The sequence below is a fragment of the Ursus maritimus genome, unplaced genomic scaffold, assembly GCF_017311325.1.
Source record: "Ursus maritimus isolate PB19 unplaced genomic scaffold, ASM1731132v1 scaffold_30, whole genome shotgun sequence".
Classification (NCBI taxonomy): domain Eukaryota; kingdom Metazoa; phylum Chordata; class Mammalia; order Carnivora; family Ursidae; genus Ursus; species Ursus maritimus.
The window spans coordinates 18,870,245-18,895,252 of record NW_024425564.1 but is presented as its reverse complement, the minus strand read 5'-3'; the positions used below and the strand labels follow the sequence as shown (position 1 = coordinate 18,895,252).

The following is a 25,008-nucleotide window of genomic DNA, read 5'->3' as shown; positions in this document are numbered from 1 at the left end:
TGTTGCAATGGAAGCTTACCCCAACCCTGCCCCAGCCACATTCCTTCCCAACACGGGAAGTGGCAACTGCAACTCTCAGTTGCTTAGGGCATAAACCCTGAAGTCATCCCTCGCTTTGTCATACGCCCCACATATTCCCTTAGCATATCCAGTTCGCTCCACTTTTTGTTATACCTAGAATCCCACCTCTCTCCATGTCCGCTGCTACCATGCTAGATGGAGCCATCACCAGCTCTCACGTGGGTTACTACAGTAACCGCCCCTCTGGTCTCCCACCCTTGCTTCCTACTCAGGTCTCCATGGAGGCCAGAGTGAGCGAGATCCTTCCAAAACACAAGCCAGATTATATCATTCCTCTGCTCAAAACCCTCTCATAGCCTAGCACCATCTGATCTCTTTCTCGGTTATGGGAGCCTCTTGTTTCTGGAACATTTCAGGCACACTTCTGCCCCAGGGTTTCTGCCTTCACACTTGCCATTTGCTTTGCCTGGAATACTCTTCTCTCCTGATACACACATGACTCACATTCTTCAAGTATTTGCTCAAATATAGCTGCTCGGTGTGGCCTGTTTTACAACTGCCAACTCCCACCTCCCCAAGCATTCTCTCTGTTCTGCGTTATTTCACACCATAGAATTTACCACCTAACTGATACTGTTTTTTATTGTTTAATGGCTGGCTTTCAAAATGTAAACTACCTGAAGGTAGTAATTTTTCAGCTTCGTTTACTGCTATGTCCCTAGCACCTAAAACACTCAAATATTCGATGAATGAATGAACAGTGAAATAGCTTATGAACTGGGATGTCTTAACTCAAAAGAGTAACAAGGATGAAGAGTAAGTGCATCCCAAATGAGCAGCAATGCACACGGAAGGAAGAGTCGTAGTGCATGATCACGTCCACAGCCACCTGTGTACCTGCGTAGATGTGAAATTCTCTTCTACAGAAACTGTGGCCCTAGGATCAAATGATTTCAGATGGGTCCCTGGCATGTAGGAGCAAAGCAAAAACAATCTGCCCAAGTCTGTCCAAAGTGCCTTTACACTTACACAAAGACTATGGATGTTGGTCACATTTAAATATTTATGATGCTTCAAAAAACACATTAAAGGAGAAAAAATATATATATAAAAATAAAATTGTATAAAGTTCTTCATTGAAATAGTAGTTTAATAAATCCTCTGTCAATACCACCACCCAGAGGCGGATCTAGACTGGAGAGCTTAGAGCTTGTTACGTAATTACACGAGAACACGTGACTCCACCTTCGTGACGCTGCCGTGAGAACCCCTTCCAGACGCAGCTCACCACGCACGCAGGCGGGAAAAGCGACTGACGGAAGATTATGCTATGTCTCGAGTTCTGGTTCTATTTGCCCTTTTTCATCTTGGCTGTCTTCTCCTTTCTTTTTTTCACATGCTTTGGAATTTTGTTTTTTCTTTTCTCTCTCTGGGCTTCTTTAACCATCTTTTTTCTTTCCTGTAAAATAAAAACAAAAACAAAGGAACCTGCAGATTTCACTCAGAGGATTCATCTTACTATCAGAACTAAGTAAGAAAATCTAAGAAAGGATAAAAGTGAGTATAAGAGGAAAAGATGAAAATGATTAGGATGTGGTGGTGCAATTTGGTTCCAAATTTGTCTTTAGGGTTTCTTAACAGAAGTTTGAAGAGCACCAAAAAGAAATATTTGGGAGGACTATTAAATGTTTGCAACTACTTTTCTTCACAAGTTTCATATTCTAACAGAAACAAAGATTGGGAAAAGACAAAGTATTTGCAGTAAACAAAGAAAGAAAATGTGTGCGTTAGCTTGGGTATGTCTCTCAGAAGTCTTACGGCCCTCAAAGTTTTAAGGTTTAAAGGTTTAAATGACAAAAGAAGAGTAACATTTACACAGCAGTCATGTATCATTCAATCAGTAGCATCTCTTATGCTGATAGCTAGGAGTGGAATAAGTCTCTTAGATTTTGGAAACACTGGCTGAGCTGCAAATCCCCTGTGAGATGGCCCTTCAGTATTTCACCATGGAACAACTCCAACATCATTTGTGTTTCAGGTGAATGACAATCATTTCTAATCGATGAATTCAGTGTGTCCTCTCTCAAGGCAGTGCCCAGGGAGCTCCTAACAGAAGCCCAATCTCTACATGATGTGACCTCCACAGGCAAAGTTCACACTTAGAAACTGGCACTACAACTAGAAGTACTTACTGATCAATAATGTTTTCGGCCACCATAATCTAGTAATCTAATAATCTAATTCTTGAGCAAAGAGAAATGAGACTGGCTTTGCGGCCATGCTGAAGAAAAAGGGAAACTGAGTCCTCGGCTAACCTTTTTGTCAACTTCAGTGTCAGCAGTGGGTTTCCGGGAGCAGGCCTGGTCTTCTTGCTCTTCAGAATCTGTGTCAGAACACTCAGAGCTTCCAGCATCTTCTGAATCAGAACAAGCCCTTTCCTTAGCCTGATTTTCTAGAAGTGCAGGGACCTTGAAAATATTACAAAACCACATTATTCTAAACCACTTAGTTACCTATTGTTAAATGTGTTAATGCCAGAATTCAGATTTTTCAGCCTTGCAGGTATATGGTGAACAACCACATCCTGTACTGAAACATCGAGAACAGAATCAACATCAGGGACGAAACGTGGAAGCAGCGCGTCGAGTGAGGCTCGAGAACACACCCAAATGAAGGAACTGGGGCTTCAGTGGGTGACCTAGATCACCGACAGAACTGAGCTGGGATTCGGAAGGATGAGAAATACAGACAGAAGTCAAAAATAAAGATTGATTTGGATAACTTCACAGCTGTTTTCCTATGAATCAGATTTCAAGTAACACTTAACTATGAATCCAATCAAGAGGGAAAACAACATTTAAGCAAGAGAAATTTGCCCTTTTTGTCCCCCTGAAGTTTAGCAGTTTTTAAAGCAGCAGGGAGCATTTCTTAAAAATTAGAGGTTTTCTTTTTATAAGAAAAACTAATCTTTAAAAGGCAATCGTACAAAAAGGTTTTCTAGCCCGTTTTCACAAAATCTTCATGTGCTGGAACTCAAGGCACAGCTGCCCTATAACACTTACTATACGGAACACGTACTGAACATGTGAGTTTTCCTAATTCAATTCTTCCAAAAACAAAGACACAGTAAATTTTCAAAAAGCAAACTATGGTCCTTCACATTTAAGCCTTTAATTAAGAACATACAAATAGGGGCGCCTAGGTGGCTGAGTCAGTTAAATGTCAGGATCTGGATCTCAGATCAGTTCAAGTCCCAAGTTGGGCTCCACGCTGGGTGTGGAGCTGACTTTATTTTTTTTTAAGATTTTATTTATTTGGGGTAGACAGCGAGACAGCGAGAGAGAAAGAGTGAGAGAGAGCATGAGCGGAGGCAAGAGGCAGAGGGAGAGGGACAATCAGAATCCCTGCTGAGCAGGGAGCCCAAAGCAGGGCTGGATCCCAGGACCCTGAGATCACGACCTGAGCCGAAGGCAGATGCTTAACCGACTGAGCCACCCAGGGGTCCAGCGTGAAGCCTACTTTAAAAACAAAACAAAACAATAAAATAAACAAGAACTGCCTTTATTTTTGCTTACATTAGAATTAATCCACACCATTCTAAAAATGTAAAACAAAACAAAACAAGGCTGTTTCAAGAAAAAACACTACAGGAATCCAGAACCCTAAGACTTCTAAACCCGTGAGACTGCTCTGCAACAGGTTTTATACCAGTATGAGGCCAGATTCCCTTGTTGTTATTGTTGTTTTAACTGTAAAAACATCAAGAAACACATGGTTATCATTAAAACTTCATAAATGAAGCCCAGGATATAAAAAGTATCAATGCCTCAGCAACAACAGGACAATTGAGAGGCAGAAATAAATCACAAATGCTTATATTTCAGTCTTACAGTTAAAAAAAGTGAACACAAATGGGGCATTTCTGAAGATTCCCATAAACTTTGAAAATACCTATACTCGTAATACGATTGTCAGTCTAATTCTAGTATACAGGTTTTATACGCTTCCAAAGAGTATTCATGTAAATGAAGAGTAACACGTGTTCTCATACCTTCTGAACTCCGGATAGATCTTTCTTCAATCCCGTAACGGTCTGGTACAGAATCTTACAGCCAAAAAGAAAAAGAAGAATCAACATAAAGCTAGGCAGTGAAAAACACATACTGTCATATTACAAAAGAACTCAGTGGGCTAATAATCTTCTGTGATTATTAAAAGGTGCCTAAAATTTATCCCCTGGTTAATACAGAAAGTTTATAGAGTGGGTATTATTCTTGCCCACCAAGCATACAGGTATTAGCAAACTCTGGCCCACAACCCACCTACAGCCTGATGGTTTTTACAAATGAACCTTTGCTACCAATTTTGTAATAGAAAACTCTAACTTTGATTCTCAATTAAATGGAATGTATTCTCCTCCCCAAAATAACTCCAGTCTTCTCTCATTATTAGGAATCATGAAAAGCTGTATTCAATTATTAAAGGACTTTTAATTTCATCAATAAAAACTTGGGGAAATTTTTTTCTTCTTATTTTATAATGACTTACATGATAGGTCAATTTTGCTTCTTAGCCTGCAAAGTCTAAAACATTTACTATCTGGCCTTTTCACAGGAAGAAACGTTCCAGACCTTGAAATATATATGTTAGGGGACCTTGTATAATAACCATTTACAGCCCAGACTTTACACAAATCTTCCATTTTCTGCAACTACAGTCTGTTGGACTCAAGTGTGCCATTTTCTTTCATAAACACCAGTGAATTCCCTTTATATCCAATATGCACAGAGGACCTATTAATGCAAAGGGTATCAGCCATCTCAGGAGATTAGAAGCCAATATTCAAGATGGCGGGTGTGCGACAGTAGCTTCCTCTATAAACTTGCTTGCTATATGCAAACCGAGCTACTCACATTGTCTTGTTGGGCATTCATGGCCATGTCCTCTTCCTTCAATTTCATCATTATATCCATATCCCTTTCATAATTTTTTACTTCATTCAAGGTTCTAGGAATATATGCTCGCTTAAACACCTAACAGACACAGAGAAGAGGAAAATCAAAAGTGTTATTCACATGCTTCTCTCATTACCTGAGCATCCCATACCCATCACGTCAGAGGAATCTGTCATCATCTACAGCACTGATTCTCAGCCAGGCTCTCTGCACACACTGGTGTTGCTGTGCGACATCCCAAAAGGACTTTGTTACTGAACAATAAAACAGGAAATGATTGGAAGTCCCTTCTTTCCCCTTGTTTACATTTCTGAAAGCTTTTCAGAGTGGGAAAGAAAGGAATGGAGCTCCAATTAGCAAGTACTGCCCCTGGCTATGCCTTACAAAGGAACATAATCTTATATGGAAACATTATCTACTGTGCTATGGTGGAAAGGATTTAGAACTGCTGATAAATATGGGGTGCCCTGTACTCACCCATCACACTAGTAGCTCTGAGATTTTTGATGAAAAGTCTACTACGGAGGTGCCTGGGTGCAGTCAGTTGAGCAACCGACTCTTGGTTTCGGTTCGGGTCATGATCTCAGGGTCATGAGATCGAGCCCCATGTCGGGCTCTGTGCTTAGTGTGAAGTCTGCTTGAGATTCTCTCCCTCTCCCTTTGTCCCTCCCACTCGTTCTCTCCCTCTCTCAAATAGATAAATCTTTGAAAAGTACACTGATCTCCAAGGTTAACATAATTTTCTTTTTCACAACACATAAATATTTAAAGTCTACAATGGTACCAAAATCAACATTTAAATCATTTAAAAATTCATATTTGTGAATTGAAATGGGCTTTTCCTTCTTGAATCATGTTTCAGTAGGTTCCTTAAAAGTGTTCTTTATCTAAAGCATTGTACGCCCTAATTTCAAACTACACTACAAAGCTATAACAATCGAAACAGTATAGCACTAGCACAAAAACAGACATATAGATCAATGGAACAGAATAAAGAGCCCAGAAATAAACCTATGCATACACGGTCAATGAATTTACAACAAAGGAGATACGAATATATAACGGGGAAAGGACAGTCTCTTCAATAAATGGTGTTGGGAAAACTGGACACCACGTGCAAAAGAATGAAACCGGACGACTACCTTACCATACACAAAAATAAACTCACAACAGAGCAAAAACCTAAATGTAAGGTCTAAAACTTTAAAATTCCTAAAAGAAAACAAAGGCAGTAAACTTAAATACAGTCATAGCAGTATTTTTTTGGATCTTTCTCCTCAGGCAAGGGCAACGAAAGAAAAAATAAGCAAATGGGACATCAAACTAAAAACCTTTTCACAGCAAATGAAACCATCAACAAAATGAAGAGAGTCTAGTGAGTGGGAGAAGATATTTACAAATGATGTATCTGATGGGGGGTTAATATCCAAAAAATATAAGGAACTCATAAAGCTCACCAATAAAAAACAATCTGATTTAAAAAATGGGCAGAGGACCCGAAGAGAGATTTCTCCAAAGACATACAGATGGTCAACACACCCACGAAAACAAGCTGAGCCTCACTGTAGAGATACAAACCTAAACCACAATGACAGATCACCTCACACCAGTCAGAATGGCTAGTATCAGAAAGAAATAAGCTTTGGCAAACATGTAGAGAGAAGAGAACTCCCATGCACTGCTGGTGGGAATACAAACTGGTGCAGCCACTAGGGAAAACTGTATAGAGGCTCCTCAAAAAATTAAAAATAGAACTACCACAAAATTCAGCAATTCTACTTCTGGGTATTTATCCAAAGAAAACAAAAATACTAATTCGAAGAGATACATACACCCCTATGTTCACTGCAGTGTAATTTACAATAGCCAAAATAAGGAAGAAGCATAAGTGCCCATTAATTTAGAAAAAAAAAAATACACACACAAAATATTACTCAGCCTTAAAAAAGAGTGAAATCTTGCCATTTGTGACAACATGGATGGACCTCAAGGGTATTATGCTTAGTGAAATAAGACCAACTACATGATTTCACTTATATGAGGACTCTAAAAAAACAAAACAAATGAACAAACAAAAGCGTAACAGACTCATAAATATAGAGAACAAACTGGTGGTTGTCAGATGGGGAGAGGATGGGGGAAGGAGAAGATTAAGAGGTAAAACTTCTTAATGAGAAGATCAAGAGGTATAAACTTTTGGTTTTAAAATAAATAAATCACAGGTATATAAAATACATTTAACATGTTATTGACTATATTTAACATGATAACTACTACGTATGGTGACAGATGGTAACCAGACTTACGTGGGGACCATTCAGGAATGCACACAAATACGGAATCACTGTGCTGCCCATCGGAAAGTAATATGATCCTGGGCATCAGCTATTCTTCAAATAAATAAGTAAAGCTCTCCATCTAGGACAATGGGCTAATAGGTTGCTAGTGGAATGATGTAATGAAACGTAACTTACCCAATCTGGCTCAGTTAAATTATGTACAAGGAAATATTCTCATCATCTGAAAACTGCTTCTCTCTTAAAATCAAGTTTGTGACATAGTATGCCCTTAAAAAACAAAAACTCAAAACGAAGTGTTTCCTATGGCTGTGGACAGAGAATACGTCTTACCTCTTCGTCCACATGATCTTGGCTGGACCTTTCTTCCTTGGTCCTTTGAGATGCTATTTCCATGGCCTTGGAAAGAAATCAAACGTTACTTTCCTTTATATTCAACCTACAGAAGATGCATCCATTTCTCAATTTTAGTACAAACCTGCTCTCATCTTTATCAGTATCACCTCTACACTTCTGAAAGGACGGACTCTGAGGCCTCTAGTGACACAGGTTAGCTCTCTCTCAGACCTCACCAAAAAGGCTGCTGTCAGCTCAAAAGTAACAGCAAAATCAAAATATCTAGCCTCAGGCGATCCCTGGCCCTTCCCTCAAAAGAGTAAAACTACTTTCCCTAATTTTTTTTTTTTTTAAAGTAGGCTCCACACCCAGTGCAGAGCCCAACGCAGGGCTTGAACTCAAGACTCCACTTCTCCTAATTTTTACATGATTACCAAAAATGTTTATTAAAATAAAAATGAAACCCAAAGAAGGGAAGAACCACCCTTTAATGCTTCAGCAGTCAAGGAAGGGAATCAAAGAGGAAAAGTGGACTGTCCTCTAATTTTGAACATGTGTCTCCAACACTGCAGAGAAATAAACCACCAAAGAAATGTCTTTGAGCCAACAGTGACTGCAACTAAGGTGACAAAGATTCTACAATAGTCTTTTGGCTGGAGAACTGGAAATTTGTTCTCTACTTAGAATACATAGAAAAAAGGAAAGAATAGTGATACTAGGGTTTTTTGTTTTACATTCAGACACTAAAATTAGTGCCAAAGAAATCTAGGAACAAAAATGATACGTATTTATCCCATTAATATATGAAACTGCTTAGTATGTGCCAGGCACTAATGAGGTACTCCTGTCCCTTGCCGGCTCATGGTCTAGTAGAGGCTGACAACATTACGAAGCACTTAATAACAGGAGTGCCTGGGTGGCTCAGTCGGTTAAACGTCTGACTCTTCTCAGCTCAGGTCTTGATCTCAGGGTCGTGAGTTCAAGCCCCATTCAGCGTGGAGCCTACTTTAAAAAAAAAAAAAAAAAAGGACCTTAATGACAAGTGAGGCAAAACGACCACTTCTACTATAGGCTCACAGGATCTGGGAAATACACCTGTGGAAACAATGATTTCTGCCTGATTTCTCCTAGAGAAAGTTTTCTGAATGGAGCTCTAACGTGGCCAACAAGCACACGAAAAGATGTTCAACATCACCCATCATCAGGGAAATGCAAATCAAAACTATGAGGTACGACCTCACATAGTCAGGATAGCTACTCTAAAAAAAGAAAAAACCAACACAAGAACAAAACCAGAAAACGGTGAGGATGTATGTGGAGAAACTGGCAGCCCTGGCACAGTGCTGGGTGGGAATGTAAAACGGTTTCACTACTAAGGAACACAGTACGGTAGTACCTCAAAAAATTAAAAGCAGAATTACCATGTAACGCAGCAATTCCACTGTGGGGAATAAACCCAAAGGAATTGAAAGCAGGGTCTTGAAGAGATATTTGTGCACCCATGTTCACAGCAGCACTATTCGCAATACCCAAAAGGTGGAAGAACCCCAAGTGTCCATCCACAGATGAACAGATGCATGGGATGTGTCTGTACACCGTGACTGAATCTTGAGGACATTATGCTAAGGGAAACAAGTAGCCAGAAAAAGAAAAAAACCGCATGACCCCACTTATGTGAGGTACCGAGAGTAGGCAACATCACAGACAGAAAGCAGAACGGGCTGAGGGGGGAGGGAGAAATGGGGAGTTAATGTTTAATGGCTACGGAGTTTGTATTTTACAGGATGAAAAAGTTCTGGAGATGGACAGTGATGGCTGCACAACAGTGTGAATGTACGTAATGCCACCGAGCCATACACTTACAAGTGGTTACAATGGTTAAGTTTCATGCTATGTGCATTTCACCACACTTCCAAGAATCCTATGATTCCAAAAGGTCTCTGAGAAACAAGGGAGACCAGAAGCCGAACAAGCCTCTCACTAAAGATTCACGAACTTTGGTGGTCTATGTAATCTTGCCCAATGCTTCAAGTCAAGAAACCTGGCTTTCCCATTGGCTTTTTACTGTACTTTTGATTCCCGATGTGTGAAATCAGAAGGAGAAGGTTCAGGAAGTTGTCGAAATGAACATACACTGAGCAACTGGAGTCCCTGAGAAGCGCCACGTAAGTGCGAATTACCACTATTTTCTGTTCTTTTCCTCGCCTCATCTCACCTTTGAGAGGTAAGCATCCATGTTCTCATGTGTAATGGACGGATCTGTGACAAATTCAAAGAGTTCCCGCACAGTCATCACAGCAACACCGTGCTTCAAAAAGAAATCTGTTGGAAGGAAAACGCAGTACAGCTTTAGGAGGGAAAAGGTTGTTACTCCAACTACTTTATGGAGAAACAAAGATGTGAATAAAAATATACCATCTCCCAGCAAATGGCAGAGGTATCACGACATCAAATGATTTAGTGCCACGATTTGATATCGACAGCTTAGCAAAGTGCAGACCCAATAGACACAAACAACCTGGCAGGAAATTCCAATTTCCACTCACCGTTGACATTGGCACAGTCCTTTCTCAGGAACTCCAAGGCATGTGGGTGGTCATGCTCTACGGACTGAGAAACGTCAATGACATACGCACCTCCGCTATGGTACCTGTGGACCAGATTCACAGGGACTTGGGATTTCCTTTCCTTCCTGCATATTTTGTTGTTTAAAAAAATTCTATTTTAAGAGCAAGGGAAATAAGCAATAGAACAAGGTGGGTAACGATAAGAGGCCACGTTGACAAGCAAGAGATAAAAACTGAGAAAATTTCCAAAGTCCCATAACTCTGTTAATGATCAGATGGTCAACTCTGTGACTACCGCAGGCCGCTGCAGGCACAGAACACATCCTATACTATGACCAGTGGAAGCCAACTTTAAAACTTTAGAATTTAAAAATGCCTTCTTGGGGGTGCCTGGGTGGCTCCGTCAGTTAAGTATCTGCCTTCAGCTCAGGTCCTCCTAGGGTCCTGGGATCAAGGCCCATGTCAGGCTCCCCGTGCAGTGGAGTCTGCTTTTCCCTCTCCTCCCCACTCATGCTCTCACTGTCTCTGTTTCTCTCTCTCTCAAATAAATAAATTAAAAAATAAAAAACAAAAAAATAAATGAATAAATAAAAATGACTTCCTGGATTGGGATTTTATTTTAAAGGACATGAAACGCTGTCCAGGAGGTTCCCAAGGGACAAACACACTCACAGCATGTTAAATTCACTGAGATCTGCGTGGACAAGTCTGGCATCTTGATACATTCTTCTCATGTACTGGATGACCTGCAGATACAACTCCCGAGCCTTGGATTCTGACAACTGGACGTTTTTCAACAGTGGCGCTGGCCTTGAATACCAATAAAACAAACTAAGATAAAATGCCCCCACAACAAGTTTTCTTGCTTTATACTACACATTGCCACCTAGACTCCTTTTCAACAACTTATCACTGAACAACTGGATCACTACAGATGTACCAATCCAAAAAACTATCAAGAAACAGGTGTTTCCCCCCCGCTCACTATATAAAACATTCCTCAAAACAGGGTGAACTTTGTTACTCTGAAGCACTTTGAGACTTAAAAAGGTAGAATAAAAGAGTAACTCCATGCACGAGTACAGTGGAAAAGATTCACAAAAAACATTCCAAGATGAATGGAGCTATTTAAATGGGAAACAGTCACATACCGGATAATTCGAAGCACTTAAAAATACACTTCTGAGCATGTAATTATTAGGCCTTCCATGTACTCACATGTCATCTTTACCAATGAAGCCCATGACAAGAACATGACTTCTCAGCAGGATAGGTTCTGGGCATGGGATCTGTGCTGTGTTTAGTCTGTGGTACTCAAAAAAGACAAAAGGACAAATGAAAAGGTGACACAGCACCTAAAACAAATTACAGAACACAAGATTAATACGGCTATTAGGAAACAGCACCAACACATCTCAACTGTATTAGTGTATTTCATAAACTCGAAGGCCCCAGAGATTTTTAGTGGCACCGTAAGACACAACCAAGAACGACAAACACTCGCAATTCATCTACATCTCATAGCCTCTAACACTCAGTCCCATTCCAGAGATGTTAAACTGTGCAGTGTGCATCTCAGAATTGATAAACTACAGCAGATACGTCTTCTGAGTTGATTAGCCTCAACAATGATTGATAGAAGAGTTGGACTCAGGTCACCTGGTTGGCTCAGTTGGTAGAGCACATGACTCTTGACTCTGAGGTCATGAGTTAGAGCCCCACCCACCTTGGGTGTAGTTTACTTACCAAAAAAACCCAGTTGGACTCGTACCTAATAGCTAACTCAACACAGGAAGATTACAAAAGGACTTTCAAAACAAGAATTTAATACTAAAACATCCAATGTATGTCACCAATGCACAGCAGATAAAACATTAAAAGGTATTTGAAAGAGGAAAAAACAAACCCTCAAATTTTTGAGAAAACGTGATCTCAGCTAGATAAGTTGCCCTCACCTGATATAAAAGTGTCAGCACAAAGATGTATAAATATGTCCAAGATTGGACTGAAATCAGAAAAGGAAACTATGACAGAGTTTAGGTCCTAACAAAATTGTCTAAAACTCCAATGCCTATAAAAAATGACACATTAGTCTCAAACCTGATTGTGTCATTTCCCTGTTTTAAAATCTTGCAACAGGGGACGCCTGGGTGGCTCAGTCGTTAAGCGTCCGCCTTCGGCTCAGATCATGATCCCGGGGTCCTAGGATCCAGCCCAGCATCGGGCTCCGTGCTCTGCTGAGAGCCTGCCTCTTCTTCTCCCACTCTCCCTGTTTGTGTTCCCTCTCTCGCTGTGTCCATGTCAAATAAATAAAATCTTAAAAAAAAAAAAAAATCTTGCAACAGCCCCCTATCATCCTCGGTATAAAGCATTTAAAATGCTTTCACATGGGGGCGCCTGGGTGGCACAGCGGTTAAGTGTCTGCCTTCGGCTCAGGGCGTGATCCCGGTGTCATGGGATCGAGCCCCACATCAGGCTCCTCCGCTATGAGCCTGCCTCTTCCTCTCCCACTCCCCCTGCTTGTGTTCCCTCTCTCGGCTGTCTCTATCTCTGTCGAATAAATAAATAAAATCTTTTTAAAAAAAAAATGCTTTCACATGGCTTCCAAGGTGCTTGGAATGACCCAGCCTTGCTGAATAAATGTGAATTTTTCCGTAATGGGTTCTCAAAACAGAGAAGACGAGATAGTTCTTACTTGTCCAGGTACATGCTGCTTCTGCACACCTCAGCAGGTCTAACAGAAACGAACAACACTACGAGTCCCCACCTTTGGACAGAACCACCCTGGGATTTGCCAGCAGGAAGGAGCTGGGGCCAGTATGGCAGACACAGCACAGACACACGCCGCAGACAGTCACCTGATTAAGTTCCTCATTTCTTTCTCTGCCCAAGTTTTCACCATTTTTCTGGGGTTTCCTTTACAATAGCCATGACGAAATCTTGAACGAGAAAAGTATCTGTTATTCCAATCATTCCATTATTCCAGTTTTCATTTCAGGGTACAGAAATTAGGCCAACTAGAAAAGAGTCTGAACTCACCTGAATTCGCCACTTACATACTTATCCCGATCTTTGAACACCAAAATAGACGTTTTGTAAATTTTGATTGCTCTGCTCTCTCCATCTGCTGTGCTAGCATGGTACACATTAGCCTATTTTGCGTCAAAAACAAATTAAGTTTGTGTTAAATAACTACACACAGTATTTCAATTTTTCACTCTATTTGATTCTATCCTCAAAAGTTAAAAAAAAGTCAACCGAACTGAAGTAACATGTGTAAGAAACACCGTCGTCTTCTGATTATGTCGATTAAAACACAAAACATCATTACCAAAAGGTACAGTAAGTAAAGCGCTAACTTACATATATAGTAAGATCCAAATTATGTATAAGAAGCGGTTTCAAACATTTTTGTATCTCAAGTACGTGAAAAATATTTTAAGACATTCTTACATCTCACGATTTATAAACTGAGTTTTACTCAGGAGTGCTTCCCATAGAATGAGTTGCTAATTTAAAAATGCCATGTCTGTCTTTCTCCATATCCACGTACAAAGAAAAAACGGGAAAGAGATTCATTGACTCAGAGACTAGACTAAGCCCCTGCCCCCCTTAGTGACTATGCGATAAGGACTCAGGCCTGCAGTAACCTGACCATCTACACTGACCCTAGGCACCACAAGGACCCAGTGAGCCAGTACAGTAACGGAGGTGAAAAGCCACAGTTGTGTGCACAACTTCCTATCTACCCATAAATATTAATAAAGCTGTTTTTAGAAATACTAAGCTACTCTGACTCGTGTATTTTTTTCTCCTTTTCTTTTTAAAGGCACCATTTATTTACTAAGTGCCTTAGTTTCATTTGGTATCTGAAGTAAGAAAACTAACATGAAAACATTCAGGCATCCAAAGAAAAGCTCACTTCTTTTCCTGTGCTTATGCAGCCATTTATCTCTGATATGATTCCTCTAGTCAACATCTTGAATAATATCATTCGTGTTCTAGGATCCAACACCTAAAAAAATGCAAAAAATAGAAAGTTCAGAGAGACCGTACCAAATATTTCTCACTGAAACATCTGACCATTACCAACCTGAAGAGCTTAAGTACTAGGCTAGCCTGGCTGACTCAAGGAGAGTATCGACTGTGGTGTTTTTACTCACTCCGATTTTTCGTAAATAAAATGCGACACGAAGGCCAAAGGAACAAGAGACGAACCACCATGTTCGGTCACAGAAATTAAAGTCTGCCAAGTCAAAGGGAAGCAGAATTGACTGTAGACGGACATTAGCTAATAGAATATAGTGCAAGTCACACAACTGGTTTTACATTTTCCAGTCACATTAAAAGGAGTAAAAAATAGCAGGTAAAATTTGTTTTAACGTATTTTATTTAATCCAGTATATCTAAAACACCATCAATTTCAACATGCCATTGATATAAGACGTTATCAGTGAGAGGTTTAACACCGCGTTTTTTACACCAAGTCTTCACAGTCCAGTACGTTGATGCCGACGGCACATCTCAGTTCAGACTAGCTGCATTTCAGGTGCTCAGGGGCTGCTCTACTGGGTACGCAACTTGAACTCAGGGGTCAGCGCCCTACAGCTCATGAGTCAAATCCAGACCACAGCCTGTTTTTCTACAGCCTGCAAGCTAGGGATGGTCTTTACATTTTAAAATAGTTGTTTAAAAAAAAAGAAGAATTGTGAGCTACAATGCTCAAAGTGTATATTTAATCCTTTAAAGAAAGAGCTGCACACTTCTGCTATAGATGAGTAAATCAGGGAAAGGGTCTCCTTCCGAGTCAGAGCACTCAATCCTGAGGAAAAAGGCCCCCAAAGTCCTCCTTAACAAAAAGAAGGCCATGAACTTAAAGCCTGGTCCTGTCCGTGCCTGAACAGAAGCAGCCACGTAGTTACACACACTTTCAAGGGACACTCACGGCAGCCCCTCCAGCTCCACAGAGAGAGGCGGTGTAAAGTGGCCAAATCGAACTATACTTTAGGGTCTGTCCTTCAGACTTATAAATACATACTTAAGATCAAGATACACACTCTTATTCCACATTAATTTCGAAAGGGGAAAAAAGGACTTCCTGCCTTAATTATTTTAGGGTCTGTGACAATTACAGCTGCCTCACTTCCCTCAGCTGGACTACCCTTTGTTTTCAATCACACACACACAAACACACACACAAATCACACAAAATAAACACACTAGAGGACAGTGAAGACATGGATCCCAGCCCAACGATAGGTGGGAATTTTGCACAAATGGTTCTGGAGCTTTGGTTGCGTGTGACTCCCTTGGGGGCTGAGGTGGACAGCAGAAGGGGCGGTAGAAGAGGCTACTACTGCAAAGTGAGTTTGTGCCTTTGTGCAGGGGTGGGGAGAAGGGTGGCAGGTGGCAGTAGCAATGTTCTGACCCTTGCTATCACCTTCTTCACATCAAAAATCTGGCCCAATACTAACATCCAACCACAGCTCTCGACATATAGGAAAATTAGGAAAATTCTTCCCCACTCTTGAATAGAAAGAATAAAACAAGCATAATTTCTAAACCAAGTAAGGAATTTCTAAGTGAAATTACACACACACACACACACACACACCCCCAACTGCTTTGTGGCAGATACCTATCTTTGGAGAAAGCTCACAAAATTCCTGCTGACCTTGTTTAAGACAAGAGAAAAGATTCCTGGTCTTACAGTAAATTCTGCTTCCCCACAGAAGAGGAAAGCACTGCACGGTGGCAGAGGGGGGCGTGACTCTTAACTTTTTATTAACAGTTCTATTCTAAATAAAGCAAAATGTAGATGTCTAAACTTAAAACTACAAGGAGTAATTTTAGGTAACATTAGCATTAAGTAAGAAGAATGAATGCAAACTATAAACCCAAAAGAAAAGAAATTCTTATTTAAAATGAGAGCTTGCAGGGCGCTTGAGCGGTTCAGTCTGTTAAGCGTCTGCCTTCGGCTCAGGTCGTGATCTCAGGGTCCTGGGATCAAGCCCCACGTCAGGCTCCCTGATCAGCAGGGGAACCTGTTTCTCCCTCTGCCTCTGCCCCTCCCCCTGCTTGTGCTCTCTTTCTCTCTCTCTAATAAATAAAATCTTAAAACGAAAGCTTGCAGCACATTTAAATTGTACCTGTTCCACAGTTGCTCTGTCCGCCTTATCTTTGATGCGATACCTAACCAAAACCAAAAAAGTATATGTGACATTCAAAATTCAGAAGCCAAAACAAAAGTTTTCAAATGTATATCATTCCGTGAAATTCCTAAGTAGGTAGTTTCATTAATAACAGATTTCATAATCTCATTGTAGTTTCACTGCTCAGTGATGATTCCTTCCTGTCCCCTTAATCATCAATTCAGTTCCCTAGAGCAAAAGGAGCACAACTGCAATAAGAAAAAATAATTCGCTCCACGTTTCAGAAGGATTAGATAAAAAGAGCAGCTGGGGTAAAGTCAACTATGCTGCAGAAGAGAAAACACTGAGACTGTTATACTGTCCTTAAATCTTTAATGATTCTATTAATACAGAATTTATACTGCCTTCTCTTTAGAGTCCCTTTCTACAAAGACACAAGTTTTTATCATCTTAAGATTTTACTGGGTTCTACATTAAAATGCAAACTCCGATTGGCTTCAGCTCATGCACTAAGTGACTATTAGCACACTCATCTAAACTCATAAAGATTCAAACACAAAGATTCAAATAAACACTTTCATGAAATAACAAATGACTATGGCAGTTCTCAAAAAGCTTGCATCTTGGGGCACTTGGGTGGCTCAGTCAGTTGAGCAACGGACTCCCGGTTTCAGCTCAGGTCATGATCTCAGGGTTGCGAGATTGAGCTCCCCCCACCCTCCCACACCTTCTGAGCTCAGTGGGGAGTCCACCTGAGATTCTCTCTCTCCCTCTCCCCCTCCATCGGCTCTGGCAGGTGCGCACGCACTCTCTCTCTAAAAATAAATAAATTTTTACAAAAAGAAAAAAAAAGCTGGTATTTCTCGGGTACAGCAATAAACCAGAAGAAAATCGGTTCTTAAGTTCAGTTTTGTTTTTTTTTTTAAGATTTATTTATTTTACAGGGAGAGAGTGCGCACACGTACATGTGCACCCAAGCAGGGGGAGGGACAGAGGGAGAGAAAGACTCCACAAGCAGACTCCCGCTGAGCCCAATGAGGCGCTCAATCTCACGACCTTGAGATCATGACCTGAGCCAAAGTCCAGAGTTGGACACTCAACCTACTAGTGACCCAGGTGCCCTTTAAATTTGGTTCCAACACTACTAGTTGTATAATCTTAGTATCACTTTCTACAACACATAGTTAACATCTTAGAGTTATTAGGATATAGAAGTTAGCCAGATGTTAAACAACTGGTTTTGAGAAGAATAAAAAAATGTTCTTAGTTATATCACTATTTAGTTTCAAATCTTCCCTTCAATTTTTAAAAATATTTCATAGAAGGGAAAAAATTTTAATAAATTCTTAAAAGGGAACATTTTTACACTCTAACATTTTAGTTTAAACCAGAATCTACATTTTAGTTTAAACCCGTTACCCTCCTGAGAGTACCTCTATGAATTTCACAAAATTATAGTTTGACCATACATTTCTTAAGACTCAAAATTTTCAACTTATAAAAGGGAAGACTACCTTCGCTTAACCTAAAAAAAGAAAAAAAGAAGAAAAAATTGGATTAAGTATACAAAGAAATATCCTTTCCAAAAGAATTATGACCAAGATGCTACTTAATTTGTTTGAAATTAGTCCCTATCAGCCATGTATTATAGTTAAAATATTACTTACATATCTGCTTCCTTTTGTCTAGACTTTTCGGTGACTTTATTTATGACAGAATCAGTAACATTTAGCTTATCTGAAAATTTAAAAAATTCACAGTATAAACAACATTTAAAACAAAAAGACAACATTCTGAATAGAATATTTCTTCCTTCTTTCTTATTCTAAATATTTTGTTGTATAGAGAATATCTTTTAATAATGAAAAAAATGTCTATGTTTTTATAGATGTGCAAGAAGTTGTGTCTCCTTACAGCTATAATTTCTGAGCCACAGAAACCCGGATCCAGGAATCCCCCCCCAAAATACTTCACCTGCATATGCTGAATTTCAGACACTTGTTAATACTTTATATGACTAATACAGATAATATAACTGCCTGAATTCCAAGTTTAATTCTAAAAACTTCAAGTTTCATTTTAAATTATAGGTCAACGATAGGCAATGAGAGACGTGCTAGGTTTATAATGAGTCAGTGTTTGCAAGACAAAGATGACACTGCATTTTTCAAGAGGTGGTGGTTCAAATCAACATTCCATAGCTCACTAAATGATTGTCTACATAAAAAGTGTCTAGTAAAACAAAATGTACTTAGGTTCTATATTCTAGGACAGTTGACTCTTGAATAACATGGGTTTGAACTGCACAGGCCCACTTACATGCAGATTTTTCACAGCATAGTACTGTATATGTATTTCCCCTTCCTCATGATTTAACATTTTCTTTTCCCTAGTTTCCTTTACTGTAAGAATTAAGTATATAACACATATAATATACAAACTATGTGTCTTCAACTGTTTATGTTATCGGTGATGCTTCCCGTCAACAGTGGGCTATTAGTTAAGTTTTGGGGGGGGGGGGAGTCAAAAGTTATACATGGATTTTTGACTGTGTGGAGTCAACAACCCAACTCCCACGTTCAAGGGTCAAGTGTATTTTCTACATCCTACTATGTGATAATCTTACTATAAAATCTGATACCAAACAGATGAAAACTTGAACAGGTACCTGTAACTTTATAATTCTAAAGCAGAGGAGAAAACAGAACTAAAAAAGCAAAAGCTAAAGTCTCTTCCTCAAGCCAAGTTTTTAAATCACTGAGTTTTTATCTTTTCTAAATGTTAGTAATCAGCCAGTAACACTGAATACGCTCCTTTCTTGATCTAATAACATTTCATAGCACTTTATGGTTTCTGAAGAACTTCCTCAGAGCCCAAATATATTTTATGAACTCACCTAGATTAATTTTATTCTCAAATTTCCGTAAGACCTTGTCTGCTGGAGTAGACATTTTGGCTGAATTGCAATTGGAAATCTGTCGATTTGCCTAGAAGAAATAAGTTTCAGAGCTAAAGGCACTAGTTATAATTAAAGACCTAGGGTTCTTTTTCCTAGCTCACAGTTGACTACTAAAGCATCAATACTTGAATGAGTACCCTAAGGTTAAGAATCAATCATATTTGCACAAGAAATCTTTTAAAAAGACGTTTGAAATAAGACATAGTGGTTAAAGGAGTCTGTACCATCTACGTTTTTTTAACCTCTCTACAGTGTATTCCTCATTATTATGCATAACAAATTAAAATTAGATGCATTTTTCTCATTCGACTGCTTTATTGATTTAGAATTTGAAAATGTTCATTTACACCCCAAGTGTATAACAAAGAGCTTAGACCAACATTAAACTGGTTCTAGGAATCTCATTTTGGGCCTACTGTTTCAAGAAAGGGAAAGATTAAGTCTGAGGCTTAACAACTTGCACGGGCACTATGCACAAACTTAAGTAATAGCAAAAAGAGAAGAAAGAACCCATAAACAAGACAATATAGTACAGAGAAAAAGTGCCCATAATAATTACTGACTTAATCCTGTTAAGTTGAAAGTGTGTGGCTGACTTGCTTCTTGTTTGCATAGACCTCTTGAAACTTTCCTACTAAATGTAACTTTTTAAACATTTTTAACTACAGGTTCACAGTAGAAAACACAGGTAAAATTTTAATCATTTATAATCCCCAACACCCAAGATAATAGTTAACATTCAAGCAAATATACTTACTTTATGTCTAGCTTTATTAAAAGGGATTACATTCTACGTTGAAATAGCTCAACGTCTCACCAATGAATCAATGGAGGAGTTACCAAAACAAGACCACAAGTGTGAAATTCATCTGGTTATTTTTAATTGCTCACATTCTAGTCCATGAAATAGCAGTCTTAATATTCAAAGAAATGTTGTTGGTTTTCTCCCCCTCCATCTCTTTCAGAAATCTTTATGCTCCATTAAGATGGTACCATGTTAATCCTAGGGCTCTGCAAACTCCTGAAACACTGAGTACTTCCAGTTGAGAAGAAGGCTCTATGTAGTTTGGTAACTTGTGTTTTGTACATGGTAGATGATGTTCAATCATAAACACATCTTCATGTCATTAATATAGTTTTCCACTGCAACGTATTTTAAGGCTGCATAATATCCCATCATGTGAAATCAGTCCCTCACTAAATTTAATCAAGGTTCCTTCCAATGGTTCTCTATAAGCAATACTGGAGGATCATTCTTGTAACATTCTTGGCACAATTCTAGAAGAACTGCTGAGTCAAAGTATTTATTTTATGGTGTTTTTTTTTTTAAGATTTTTATTTATTTATTTGACAGACAGAGAGAGAGAGAGCGCGCACAAGCAGGGGGAGCAGCAGGCAAAGGGAGAAGCAGGCTCCTGGCTGAGCAAGGAGTCTGACTCGGGACTCAATCCTGAGGACCCTGGGATCATGACCTGAGCCGAAGGCAGCCACTTAACCGACTGAGCCATCCAGGCGTCCCTATTTTATGTTTTAAATGCTTTTTATCACATACCAGTTTATCCTCCAAATAATTGTGCATATTTGTTCAATCAACAATTATATATTTTGGGTCTTGATCAGTTTCATAGGTGAAAAAAATGGCATCTCTACATATTTAATTGGATTTCTTTAATTATTAAGGAAGTTGAACTTTTTTCTCCATGTTTCCTAACCATTTGTAGTAAACTGCCTATTCACGTCCTTTCCCATGCAGATTTTAAAGCTCATCATCTTATCATAATTTAAATAACTCTTTTTAAATGTACCGATTATGAAAGGAATCTACATCCAGGAAATTATCAGAAATACGAAAAGGATGGAGAACGAAAATGGTTAAAGGCTGGGGCTATGGGGCAACATAACCCAAGGGAAATCTTTCAGTTGGTCAATTCCAGAATGACAAAAAGTCCTTTGAAAAAAGACGACATAAACAATAACATAAAGATGTACAGAATCATTTATAAATTACCTGGGGGTTACTCCTTGCATTCGAGATATAACCCTTGGTGAATTTCCCAACTCCATCATCCCAGTCCCAGTCATCGTCATCATCGTACTCCTCCTCTTCCTCCTCCTCCTCCATTTCATGTCCCCCCATCTTCTCAGACACATTCTTCTGCAGGTCTTCAAACAGAACACCATCTTGCTCTCTGATGGCCTTCAAGTCAATGCTTTCACTAGAAATAACAATGTTTCAGCACGTTTACACATACCTCTAATTGGATTTACACATGTATTTATTTGTGATACAACAGACTAAATGTATACCAATAAATCTAGAAGTTTTCCTTCCAACGTACCTCCCCATAAACTCAACGCCAGATTCTGAGTGCCATTCCCATTGTTTCCTTCTTCTCCAGGTCCTACTAAAGAAGAAGTACATCCAGTTTGAAACCCACTTCTGCCTTAATGAAGTTAGGATTTACACTGTCATTTTCTCTGCTGAATGAATGGACTCTGACCTGTACACCAGACCCAGCTCTAGGAAAACCATCCGCGGACATGCCTTAAGGGGGGGGGGGGAAGCTTTTAAAATTTAAGAGTAAGTCTAAAGCAGCCTACCTTGAACTCAATGCCACTCCAACAAAAGGAGCTGTATCAAGATTTGTGTCACACAACTTCAAAACACCCTTGTTCGTGAAGGGAAGGAATGGTGAACACGGGCACCACGAATGAGAGTTGGAGTCTGCGTGTAATTCAGTACGAGAAGTGGTGATTCTCAAACCCAGAGAACAGGTCCAGAGTAAAGGGAGCACAACCTTAAAGGGTGTTTTCTTGCCATGTGAAAATTCAGACCAGTGCTACCATATCTTCCTAGTTATTCAAGAGAAGTCAGAAGTGTGGATTTTTGTGGTAAATCTCCTACTTAACTGGTACATTTAATTTTAACAAAACACTGCATACCAAACGAACTATGTCTGCAGGTCAGATTCAAAAGAGGTACTACCAGTTTTGACCTCTCATGTAGAGAACAAAGACAGGAACCACAAAGAACAGCTGATAATGTGAACTACTAGCTTAAAAACAGTCAGACAAGAGTTTAGTAAATTCAGATGATCAATCCTGATTATTAATTAGCCACAGTTTACAGAGCTCCAAATCTCCATAAATACGGGTGGGAAGAAAATAATCATTACACACCTGCTATTTATATTTACTATGATTTTGTGAATACAATCCTTAATTTGATCTTTCAATTGCCAGTAACCTAGAGTAGCATGTTTCGGTTATACTTCATTTGTACCTCGGCTGGGCAATTTTTATTGAGAAAGGTCATTTTGTGTCTCGCAGAATGTTTAGCCGCATCTCTAGCCTCTACCAGCCAGATGTCACTATGCACTCCCCCCCACCTCCCGGTCGTGACAAACAAATGTCTCTAAAGATTGCCAAGAAACCCTGGAGTGTGGTGGGGTCACAAAAATCCACTGGTTTATCTTCACAATATCCAGGGATGGATGGTAAACAGTGCCCACTCATTACTGTTAACTATTCACGAGCCACACTGGGCTGTGTTTCATCTTCCTACTTCTTCCCTCAAGCCTTATACATGCTTATCTAGAAACAAAAATCTGGAATGCATTTGAAATAAAATCTTATTTCTCCAGTTAAATCCAATGTAACCTTCCAGTAATAGCCTATGATCACTTGCTCAGGGAAGTCTTCCCTATTCCTCACCCATTTTTCCTCTGTACTACTTACCCAATTATAATACAAACATCTATTGTCTAATCATTTAATGTTTCCCCTCCTACCATGCAAGCCCTGTGTCAATCAGGGTGGTATTTACCAAGGAATCCCTACCCACTAACATTAGATCTGACACACAGAAAATGATCAAATATATTTATTGAAAAAAATCCCCAACTGATTAATAAAATCTACGTGTTATGAATCCTTACTGTGAACACAAAGCAAAAACCGTTTTCTTGGAATTCCAAAGGCACTCTCGTGCTTCATGTAGGAGTTATCCTTAATTCCTTTTGCCTCACAGCCCACATCCAATCCACCACCAAATCTTGTCACTTCTACCTCCAACACATAACCCTGTGACCCTGTATCTAGCTCCCGTCATGTCTGAACTAAATTAATCCTTTTTTTTTTTTTTTAGAGAAAGAGGGGGGTTCAGAGGGAGAGGGGGAGAGAGAATCCATGCTGGGCGTGGAACCCAATACGGGCCTCAATCTCACAACCCTGACACTGTGACCTGAGTGGAAATCAAGAGTTCGACGTTTAATTGACTGAGCCACCCAGGCACCCCTACTTTATCAGTTTTGAACTGCTTCCACTCATGCCCTCCAAAACCATCCTCTCCATAACAGAGTAATTCCTTAAAATCATAAATCACATTATGTCATTCCCCTGCTAAAATCTCTCCTATGGCTTTCTATCAAGACCTAAAAATCCCAACTCCTCAACACTTACAAAACTCTACCCAATCTGGCCCCTTCTCACTTCTACATCAGTACCTAGCCATCTTCTCAACTACTTCTGCTGTGCTCTAAGTACAATGGCCTCTAAATCTTCCCTTCACGCCAAAGAGGGGTATCAACGTTGGGCCTCTGCACTGTTGTCTCCTCTTGCTGAACTGCTTGCTGTTCCTTCTGCTCTTGAGATCAGTTCCTTTTTGTCGTTCAGATCTAGACTTAACTCTCTCCTGACATTGTCATTAGTCTACTAACTGATTATAATTACTTGCATAGTGTCTAATATCTGTTTTTTGTTTTTGTTTTTTAAATATCTCTAGGTACTCAACTGTTAGTCCCTCCCAAGTAGAAGGTAAAATTCAATGACAGCAGGGACTTAGTCTTGTTCATCACCATCTCCAGCGCCGAGGACAGAACCTGGCACACAGTAGGTGCTCAAATATTTTTTGAGCACTGAATACAGTAAAGAGCAAAAATCTATGTTTCCTAACCGCTATCCCCAACTCGGCCTGTCAGCGATGATAACCAATCGGGGACTCCTTTGACAAGTGGCTTTCATTAACTCTGCCGCAAACAGGGATAAAAGACCCGCTGGTATGGAGAAAGAAGTGAAACAAGTACCGGTCTCCCTCAAAAGCCTAAGGGGAGGCGGCGAAGGAGACAGCAGAATCCCAACCGAGTCAGGGTGTCCAACCGGCGCCCACCTGTCGGAGCAATCCGCGTCGTCGAACTGCCCCGGGACCACCCGACTCATCAGCAGCCGCCGGTAGTCCATGACGGAAGCGCGCAAAGCCTCGACGCCCCGGGAGGCCGTCCGCCCCGCGCTGGGATAGGGACCGCACAGACAGTCCTACCCACGGCCCATCAAACCGCCTTTCGGCAGATGCCCGCCTAGCAAACCACTCGGAAGCTCCTAGGCTAAAACCGAGCGCCACGTGCTGAAAGGAGGAACGCACTTACAACCGGAGGAAGCAGGGTCTCCCCGACCGGAACTCCCGCCTGACCGGAAGTCTCCGCCCTGCCAGGAGTCCCGCCCCTCCACAGCTTCGTCCAAGGGGGCGAGGGGCGGGGACGAGGGCGTGGGAGCCCGGGGGGCGGAGTTCTCCGCCGAGATTGGCCGGCGCGGCGGGATGACGACACAGAGGGTCGTTCCAGCCCGCCTTCTTGCCTTCAGCTAGTTTTTAAAAGCCTTCGGTGGGAGAGGCGTTAAAGTGTTGTTCCTCCTCCCGCAAGACACCGGGCGGAGGGAGGAAGCCCG

General features: G+C 40.3%; 1 protein-coding gene across 2 annotated transcripts; it reads right to left on the bottom strand.

Annotated features, from left to right (window-relative positions):
* Window positions 1-1,066: 1,066 nt before the first annotated feature.
* On the bottom strand, window positions 1,067-24,748 carry RIOK1 (RIO kinase 1). 2 transcript variants are annotated; one of them, XM_008692834.2, is made up of 18 exons: window positions 24,455-24,748; window positions 21,627-21,692; window positions 21,296-21,503; window positions 19,225-19,315; window positions 17,996-18,065; window positions 16,326-16,368; window positions 14,099-14,191; window positions 13,216-13,328; window positions 13,035-13,115; window positions 11,395-11,481; window positions 10,849-10,986; window positions 10,156-10,259; window positions 9,825-9,931; window positions 7,607-7,672; window positions 4,935-5,054; window positions 4,073-4,126; window positions 2,337-2,489; window positions 1,067-1,480 (listed from the first exon to the last, which is right to left on the bottom strand). In XM_008692834.2, the coding sequence occupies exons 1-18, from the start codon at window positions 24,523-24,525 to the stop codon at window positions 1,370-1,372; spliced, it is 1,776 nt and encodes a 591-aa protein (XP_008691056.1). In that variant the 5' UTR covers window positions 24,526-24,748; the 3' UTR covers window positions 1,067-1,369. The 2 variants fall into 2 exon arrangements, with proteins under 2 accessions (XP_008691056.1, XP_008691057.1); XM_008692835.2 differs by lacking the exon at window positions 21,627-21,692 and having other exon boundaries at window positions 24,455-24,747.
* Window positions 24,749-25,008: the final 260 nt, after the last annotated feature.

What these genes read in the sequence shown, in the direction of transcription:
- RIOK1 (XM_008692834.2), bottom strand. Translation starts at nt 24,525, where the DNA reads ATGGACTACCGGCGGCTGCTGATGAGTCGGGTGGTCCCGGGGCAGTTC. An exon ending in GACGCGGATTGCTCCGACAG is followed by an intron (nt 21,693 to 24,454) that starts GTGGGCGCCGGT and finishes CTTCTTCTTTAG; the next exon opens with TAGGACCTGGAGAAGAAGGA. An exon ending in ATGCAAGGAGTAACCCCCAG is followed by an intron (nt 19,316 to 21,295) that starts GTAATTTATAAA and finishes TATTTCTTCTAG; the next exon opens with GCAAATCGACAGATTTCCAA.